Source organism: Hakea prostrata, chromosome 2 (genome assembly GCF_041222555.1).
Source record: "Hakea prostrata isolate BN-2017 chromosome 2, UWA_Hpros_2, whole genome shotgun sequence".
Taxonomy (NCBI): domain Eukaryota; kingdom Viridiplantae; phylum Streptophyta; class Magnoliopsida; order Proteales; family Proteaceae; genus Hakea; species Hakea prostrata.
This window is the reverse complement of record NC_142601.1, coordinates 48,411,001-48,420,321: the sequence shown is the minus strand read 5'-3', so window position 1 is coordinate 48,420,321 and position 9,321 is coordinate 48,411,001. Positions and strand designations below refer to the sequence as shown.

Below are 9,321 nucleotides of genomic sequence, written 5' to 3'. Positions count from 1 at the left end.
TTTTTTCTTTCACGTTAATATACTACAATTATTTATTCTCTAGTCATAAAAAGTTATTATATTTATCACTCAAAAATACAAAATTGACCAAAGTTTCGGCATGGATTCTGATATGGAGAAAATATGATCGAACCGGGTTCATACTTGGTTTGATCCTCGACCCCAGTCGAGACAGAAGGAATCGACTCGCTCCCGAGCGAACCGGCTCTGTAAGATGGCTTGCTGAGGAAGAAAATTTATTCAGCTACAAGCACGCCTAATCCAACTTATGGATTAGGTTAATTACCCTAATGATGGCAGATTCAAATTGACGGCTATTGCTAATCATTATCGAAGGGATAATCATCGCATAACCTGGAGGTTATCTCAGGAGTCCTCTACTAGTAGAAGTCTATCGCTCAACGGATCTAACTGTTAAGATCCAACGACTACCCGAGGAAGGCTCAAGTGCATCTAATGAAGGAGATTCGAATGTACACTCTATATAAACCTCACTGCCATACGAGGTAAAAGAAAAAAAAAAGAGACTCAGACTCTGATTCATATACAAACTAGTAGACGTAAACTATCAGGGGCTTACAATCTAGATCACCTTTCCCAGTTCTTCATTCCTTAGCTCTGTGCTTCTAGCAGAGCCGTTTGTGATGAAGTTCATCAACTGACTTAGCCTTCGGAGGTGGACTCCCGACCCCCGCGGTCGGGCCACATCTGACGCTTTCGTTTTGCAGGTCATCACGAGGAGATTTAAAGGCTGAGCAGATTTTGGACGCATCAAATTCATTCAACCAGGTTCATAATCTTCGACCAGTAAATCAATTGGAGGGCTGGATTTGTGTCATCGGGCTAGCACAATGCGAGTATAAGACAAGAGGTTGAGATTACTCTAATCTGATAACGGGAGAAGTTGAGGAAGATCAAATTTCAGAAAAGTTTACAGCCGTATTTGAAAAGAACTTTGAATCTAGAATACAGTCCTATTAAGTGAGATATTCGAGAATAAATCAACATGGATGACATACCCACAATGAAATTAGTAAAACGATTATGAGAACTGAATATTAGGCTAAGTGGTACGTCAATTAGACTTCGACGTGTCAAATTGAAAGGGAATTAGAGTTAATGTGAAAAGATACAACAGACATTCACTGGCATATTACCTTATACAAACCACATACCTACCCTTAGTAGAGGTAATTGAAATTACATTTTTTTTATATGAATAAAAAAGTTTATATTACTTAAAAGCAGTTACATAGGTAGGATTGTAGGTTAATATTTTCATAGCCTACATCTGTCGCCATAAATGCGATTTTGGTGAAGCATTGTTAGAGCTTAGGGGATGGGAATACATCAAACCTGATTGCTAATGTTATGTTAGCTAGATTTAATAACCTATCTATTACAAACAAGGGCCAAAATGTTATGGTTGGTTTAGGTAGTAGTTGTGCTAGTATCCCCAGGTTACTCTAGACGAGTTTTACTTGAATTCCAAGATCATGCGTAGCTTTGATTTCATTAAGCAGTCCCACAAGTATTCCTTCAAGTGTATCGTTAGAATTAATCTTGCTAAAATTGATGTAGATTATATGTCCATCGACTACTACCCCCATGCTCCATCCCACGACGTTCACCCGTTTGTTAAGAACCCCTGCACACATTAAAACTACATTAGGCAAACGTGGCATATGGTTACATATGTTATCTGCCACCCATGTTGATTCAAACGTATTATTAGTTGAACTAACAGAAGGGTCGTGTGTTTCATCATGACATGTTATTTTTTGTGAAGATCTGACCCACATATTAATACTAGACATAATTATGATTGGGTCTGGCATTTTATGTGAGAATATCATTGAGTTCCTCGCTTGCCATATGAAAAGCAAGTGATTATGAAATTAGAGAAAAACCACTTTGCTGTTGCCCCATTAAATTGACGCTGAGTATTTTGACACATACTCAATATATACTCAATATCGAAGTATCACTCTAATATTCCGTTCTCAAACCTAATGGCTCTGCTGCATGGATTCTCTTTGACCAATCACATGAAACTAAACTATGCCAGCTAGTTTCAATTTTTTGTCCACACATCGCACACTCAGGTTTGATGTTGTTCCAGTGAGCTATCTTAGCTCTAACGGGTAGTCCATCATGTAATACCCGCCAAGAAAAATGCCGAAATTTAGGGTGGATTGGGATTTTCCACATAAACTTCCACCATGCCTCGTTCAATCGAGTCATTGGTGTTGATCTAGCATTCACAATTACGTGAATTGCGGATTTGACTGTAAATTCTCCATTTTGGGATAATCTGGATATCCAGATATCATCCCGGTTAGACACAGGAAGTAGTTGATGAGATTACATTTTAAGAGGGGTTTTAATTACATTTCTCCATATCATATATTTAAGAGGAATCTCATTTATATCCCTTTGTTATATATTTAGAAAATGGTCTAGAGGTTTCAAGTTCACTCCCAAGTGGATTAGTAAAACTCATGTTCTACGTTCGAATTTCTTTTCCCCTTGCTCCCTGTTTCTTGCATTGGACAGTTGTGTATTCTTTGACCTAGGCATGAGTGCTACCGGCTTCTGCGCCACTGCATCCCCTCTTTTAAACAGAAGAAAAGAAAATGTTTCACATTAGTCCGGCGTATCTGAGGTGAATCCTCCTAAATGAGTGGAGGGCAGACGTGCAGAGCTCAATTCTATGGTTTGACAGAACAGAAGTGAGAATATCAAGGCTGTCATTTTGCAGTACCCATAATTAATTTTAGTTTCATGATGAAATTAATATTCTTCGGTGATGGATAAATGTCACGTGTTTCTCGCGATACACTTTAACTTCATAAAATTATTGATGTGACGACAAGAACAATGATGTCAGAAGAATGAATGAAATTGCTCCACGCCTCCGAGAAAGTAGAAAGGACCACTCCCATTGATGTCATTATGTCAATTAGTTACAGTCGTTACCTTTCCATTTTCGTAACATCTTTTAGTTTATTTCTTGTCTTCGCTGCTTAACGTGTTTCACGGTTTCCTCCAGAAGGAAGGTTGTTTAGACAGATCAATCAATTCGTAGATTTCATTTAATCATTTCTCCGCTCCTTCCGCTTGAGCAAAATCCATGGAAACGCCTAGGCTGGAGCCTGGAAGCATATGGGGAGAAGGCTAATACAGAAGGTTTTTATTTTTTTTTTTAATTTTTTGGGCCCAAAAACTAGTACAGAAGATAATAAATAATTCCCTTTCAACCCTACCCAAATTAATTTAATTTCTAAATTTCATTCTTTCTTTACAGTTCAGATAAGTTTCATTCAGGAAGAAGAGAAGAGAAGGAGTAGAAGAAGAAGAAGAAAATGGCTACAATTAGAGTACCAAATGTGGTTCCTTCACCAGCCCAAGACAGTGAAAGGCTCAGAAAAGCTTTCGAAGGTTTCTCCTTCTCCAATTCTCTTTAAATTTTGGACTTTTCCTTTTGTTTCTGCCTTTTCTGGGTTTTGATAATTTTTTCCCTGTTGATCATGAGGGAGACGAGAATAGTTGAGAATGACGATGATGGGTTTTGTTTTATGGATGATGGATGCAGGATGGGGAACGGATGAGGAGGGAGTGATATGGGTTTTGGGTCACAGAAACGCGCAGCAGCGGAAGAAGATCAGAGAGGCGTATCAAGAGCTCTATAAGGAGTCGCTTATTGATCGTCTAACTTCTGAGCTCTCTGGCGATTTCAGGGTTTGTTCTTCTCTGGATTCTCCCTCTTAAACCAAACTCCTCTTTCTATTCTGAAAAACAAAGAATGGATTTCCATTTAAAATTTTCCATTGGGTTGCAATGATCTGTCAAGTTTGTCTGAAATTGTGGTATGACCTTTTTCAAAGTTCACCTGCTTCGACATTTTCAGTGGTGACTTGAAGAAATTTAATGAGGTCTGTACTGGAAGAGGAGGGCTTGAGTCAATCGTATTGACTTGACTTAGAGTACTGTTACTTGTTTTATGTCCTGTTGTCTAACCAAAATTGAGAAGTGAGATTTGGGTTCAATTTCATGTTAGGGTTTTCTGGGGAAGAGTTGACCCTTGATGTTTTTTGATAAAATTCTGTAGTTCCTTTTTCTTCCACCGCAAGTGAATTATCTTGAGCTTCTCCAGAAAATGTAGAACATCTAATTGATGTGTGAACCATATTGACTTAAAATAAGTTCCTCAGAAACCTGGAGGAGGCAAACAATCACAGTCAGATATTTGAGGAAAAAGATCAACAGGGTTATATACTGAACTGAACATGAATCGATGTGGAAGCTATAAGTACGTGTAGCTAGCTAACTTAAATGAAAAGCTTGTGGTTCATTCAAGGTGTAGTATCAGTGACAGAAAAGCTCCCATCTATCTGACCTGTTTGTGAATTTGAGATTCATGATAGTTGATGGTTTCTTTATAATGTATATCCACTGTATTATGATTTTATACATGTGAGGTATGTCTTTGCTTCAATCCAAACACTAACCTCTTTATGAGAACAGAATGCAGTCATCTTGTGGGTACTAGATCCTTCAGAAAGGGATGCGAAGTTGGCCAATGAAGCCTTGAAGAACAAGAAGAAAGGAAATAAACATCTCCAAGTGATCATAGAGATTGCATGTGCATCATCCCCACATCATCTGATGGCTGTGAGACAAGCCTATTGTTCTTCCTTCAATTGCTCCCTCGAAGAACACATCACATCCAGTGTTGACCTGCCTCTGAGAAAGGTATACCAAATTCCACTGGAAGTAAAATCTATAGAGACCCTTCCCTCTCAGGAAACTCTTGAGATATGATCTACAGGAACTCTGGCCAACCCAGCTACGTTCTAGTGTCACAAAAATCCTATTCGACTGAGTTGATCAATCTACTTGCTAGTAAGGCCACGGATTTGCCAATTCAATAAGTCTAATTGAATTGGTTTTTCTTTTCCCTTGCAGCTTCTTTTGGGGCTAGTGAGTTCCTACAGGTATGACAGAGAATTAGTGGACGCAAATGTTGCAGGTTCAGAGGCTTCTGTGCTTCACAATGCCATCGAAAAGAAGCAATTGGATCATGATGAAGTGGTATGCATACTTAGTACCAGGAATATGTTTCAGCTCAAGGCAACATTTGAGTGTTATAAGCAGAAGTATGGAAATCACATTGACGAGGTATTCCATTCAGGATCTACATCCATTTAGTTGTCATTCTTCTTTACACTTTTGACTGATAACTTTAAATTTATATGTTTATAGGACATGAAAACCAGTGGCTCTAGTGATCTGAATTCCATCTTAAGAATGGTAATTCGTTGCATTGCCTCCCCTGAGAAGCACTACGCAGAGGTGAGCATAAACACAAGTTTCTTCACAAATTATTAAATATGGTTTCTCTCGTTAATCATTTGTTAAGATGAAGCTTCTTGTTACAACTAATATCCTCCTATTGCCCTGAACCAGGTTGTAAGAACTTCAATTGTTGGGTTTGGAACAGATGAGGATTCACTAAACAGAGCTATTGTGACTCGGGCTGAAATTGATATGATGAAGATCAGGGAAGAGTACTCCAACATGTACAAAACTAGCCTCGACAGTGATGTCATTGGGGATACATCTGGAGATTACCAAAAATTCTTAGTCACTTTGCTTGGGGGAAGACTCTGATGCTCCTTAGATCTACCTATATATTGTCATGATATTGACTACCTTGCTAATTTCTTGTTCATATTTAATCTCTTTGGTATTGGGTGCTCACTTGTGGTTTGTAAACTTTGTCATCAGCTAGCCATTTTAAACTTGTTTCTTGTGGATATGTAGGCTTTAATGAAGTTCTGGACTAGAAAACTGGATTTGCTATACCAAGCCATCCATGGAAAATCACCAAATTGTTGATTGTCATGTATTTTAATGTGAAAATGTCCTAGTTTGTTTGGATTTGTTGATCTGCAAGCTTCTTTTAGCCTACCCCTGTTGAGATCCAACTGCAGTCTACAGGTTACTGATTTATTCTCAAGGAACTATTGCAGTAAAATGGGAACTTTTCAAAATTTATTGTCATGGATTTTAATGTGAATTGTCTACTTTGTTTTGCTCTGTTGATTTGCAAGCTTGTTTTACCCTACTACTATTGAAACCAACCAGAGTCTGCAGGGATAATTATTCATTCATGGAAGGGGGAAAAGGGGAAGCCTTGGAGGATAGAACTCATCTTTAAAAGTCTCTTGTTAAACCCCAAGGGGTTGGTTCAGCTGGCAGAGACCAACACCTCATAGTTCTCCTCGGGTTTGTGTGATTGAAATATGTCTAAGGTCTCAACTGTCACCCACAACTCTGGAACCTTAATCCACGTTAATGGTTGTAATCGACTGAAGCCCTATTCAAGCTCAGGGCAGGATTTGGATACAGGCCAAATCTACACCCTTGGTTCTATTTTTCCTCTTCTTCTTGTAGTCCCCTCTACTTTCTTTTAGCTCAAGTGTAATCTTCTTCCTTGCTTCCTTGTTTTTATCCTCATTTTTCCTAATCCTTTGTTCCGTTTTGTTGGTTTTCTGCTGTTTGTGTTACAGTTGTCTGAGAAAGAAATCATTAGAATGCTTGATTCTTCATGTTCTGGGCTGATATTTGTTGGTTTGCCTCTACTCTTGGTGTAACCTGAACCGCAGTAAACCACACCTGAAAATTCCTTCAAACCAAAGATTCAAACCAGAAAGCACTGCTAGTTCGCAGAACCTAACTTGCAGAAAATTCTCTGCTTTGATTTTTGATTCTTGGTCCTGTTCTTGGCGTGGGTTAAGAATTTCGAATCTGCTCTAAAATTTCCTGCAATTTGGCGCAGTGATCGAGAGATTTTATCTTGACGAAAATATTCTGATCTGAAACGGTAGCATCGGAATTGATTCTGAGTAGCCGGCCATTTCTGATACGACCCTATTCAATTCAATGATTTCTGAAACCTGCTCAGCTCCTCTGTGCTTATGAAAGTAATAGATTTAGGGTCAATGCTTCATGGTAGAAAATACAAAGCAAAACAGTAGTAAGAACACAGAAAAATGTGTAGGTTGGTTAATAATTCGTAGGAATTACAGAGGAAAACAAAGAACTGTAGATTAATAAGACCCGGAATTGAATCAAATTCCTGAAAAACATAAAAGGGAAAGCAAATATTTTCAATTTCTTACTAGTATTTTTGGTCGTGATGATCCTTCTTCACTCACGTATCATCAGTTACTTCCAACCCTCCCAATCCTCAGATAAATTGGGAAACGCACTATCTTCTGGTTTGTCCAATCATCTTCCCAAGCTCTCTCAAAATCTTTGACCACATCTTCAGTCAGCAACTCGACACCTTTACCACGAGCCGTCTGATAAGCTGACCATGACCTGATGTACATAAAATAGGAATCCAAATCCATTGACCTCGTGGCTTCAAATCGAAACGGACCGGTGTGGTCTTCGCCTTCAACCGGTTCGAGCGGGAAATCGATGGTCCTAAACCTATAGTCCACGAATTTCCTCTGTGGGGCCCAGTAAGGTTGGGACTCTTTGTAAATCCGCGAGTAGACGGCATCCATGGCATCGTTAACTTCCGGCTCAGAATAGCACCATGCAGCGACAACTCCATTGGGCTTCTTGAGGATCCATTTCACTTGTTGGTAGAAGGTTGAGTGGTCAAACCAATGGAGGGCTTGGGCAACTGTCACCAGATCAACGGTGCCTTCCGGCGCCACGTGTCGCTCGAGTTCGTCCATGGACATCGTGGATGGAGTGCGTTGGTAACGAACGTTGGGGAGATCAGGGGCAAGAGCGAGTTGCTGCTCGCTGGTGTCTGTGGCCACCACGTGTTTGAATATCTCCGCCAACTGAAAAGTGACAACGCGGGAGATATATAGTTAATAAATATAATTTACTGTAATTCCCATTAAGTCCTTTTACGAAAATTGAAAAGAAAAGAAAATTCTCAATAAGTCCATGAAAGAAAGAAAGAGAATCAATCATCCATCGGAGGAGGACTGAAGGAGGGAGACTCACAGAGGATGATGCCTGGCCGTTGCCGGCGCCGACGTCCCAGGCGAGATGGGTGCCTGGGGTTTTAGAGGCTATGAATCGGAACAACTCCGGCGGGTAACTCGGCCGAGTCTCTACGTACATCTTCGCTTGCTTGATGAACAGATTTGCCATATCTCTTTTTCTCTCTCTGTCTTTCTATGTTTCTGTGTGTTGGGCTCCAAGTCTACAACTGGATTTATAGTTTCGAAATTTCCCATGCGGTCGTCGAGCATCGTTGAATTCAGACCCTGTAAAGTTGAAAGCAGTAAAGAGGGAGGCGCGTTCCTTGCGAAAAAGCTAGCTAGGACTGGGGACCAATGATGCGTGTGCTTGTGTTCTGGGGAAGGTGAGATGAACCATGAAACGCATGGAAACCAGAAAAGTCGGGGAACATGCATTAGCAGAAAGAAGTTCAGGATTTATATGTGGGCATCCAGCACTTGCGTCATGGATGATAGATCATAGGCGTCTCCTCAAGCAATTTCTTGTAACTAAATCATTACTGACATGTGGCTTTTAAATATTCAATGGTCAACATTGGATTCCATATTAGAAAAAAATTGGTCACTTATACAAGTTCTCCACTACTACTGGTAACCAGATAAAGAAAGATACAATTTCTCCACTACTATCTTCTCTTCACCCCACCGTGACTCTCTGTTTTTTCAGTATTTGCCCTCCTCCTTTTTAAATTTGGTCATTAGAAAAGAGTTTTTTTTTTTTTTCTGAGGAAGACGATGAGGATGGGAATAGAAAGAGAATAAATTTGGAAACAACGACAACACAAGTGTAAAAGCAGAGGAAATCGAGATACATATATATATATATGACTCTGGTTCTAGCTTTCAATTTCAGGAAGAAAATCTCGTCTAAGGTAATGCTTTGAATTTAGGGTTTTGAGCCAGAGAGACCTAGGAATTGTGTTACTTTAATGAATGAGAAGGCATTTTAATAATTTAACTAATAGAGGGATATTTTAATTAGTTGATCTATAAAATTTAAAAAATTAATGGTCAAACCTTTAATTTCTATGTGCGGATAACTTGAAATTTTACAAAAAATGAAAAGTTAACATTTTAGTATTTTGTCCGCTTCAAGAATTAAGGCCCACTTAAGTAGGCGCAATGAAAAAATTCTAGGGTAATTTTCATCTAAACCCTTGATGTTTGGTCTATGTCATTTTTAATCCAAAAAAGACAGAGAGTTTGCATCTGCCTCCCTTGTACTATAGAAAAAGTCAATTTAAAGACAAATTATCACTTCTAT

General features: G+C 39.2%; 2 protein-coding genes across 3 annotated transcripts; one reads left to right on the top strand and one right to left on the bottom strand.

Annotated features, from left to right (window-relative positions):
- Positions 1-2,995: 2,995 nt before the first annotated feature.
- On the top strand, positions 2,996-6,010 carry ANNAT3 (annexin 3). Of its 2 annotated transcripts, none has more exons than XM_089144816.1 (7): positions 2,996-3,189; positions 3,313-3,441; positions 3,596-3,741; positions 4,528-4,755; positions 4,969-5,181; positions 5,266-5,355; positions 5,470-6,010. In XM_089144816.1, exons 2-7 carry the CDS (start codon positions 3,366-3,368, stop codon positions 5,671-5,673), a joined length of 957 nt encoding a protein of 318 aa, XP_089000942.1. In that variant the 5' UTR covers positions 2,996-3,189; positions 3,313-3,365; the 3' UTR covers positions 5,674-6,010. The 2 variants fall into 2 exon arrangements, with proteins under 2 accessions (XP_089000942.1, XP_089000941.1); XM_089144815.1 differs by having other exon boundaries at positions 3,308-3,441; positions 5,470-6,009.
- Positions 6,011-6,988: 978 nt separating this feature from the next.
- On the bottom strand, positions 6,989-8,470 carry LOC149024592 (S-adenosyl-L-methionine-dependent methyltransferases superfamily protein). Its single transcript, XM_089144817.1, has 2 exons — positions 8,038-8,470; positions 6,989-7,868 (listed from the first exon to the last, which is right to left on the bottom strand). The coding sequence occupies exons 1-2, from the start codon at positions 8,185-8,187 to the stop codon at positions 7,230-7,232; spliced, it is 789 nt and encodes a 262-aa protein (XP_089000943.1). The 5' UTR covers positions 8,188-8,470; the 3' UTR covers positions 6,989-7,229.
- Positions 8,471-9,321: the final 851 nt, after the last annotated feature.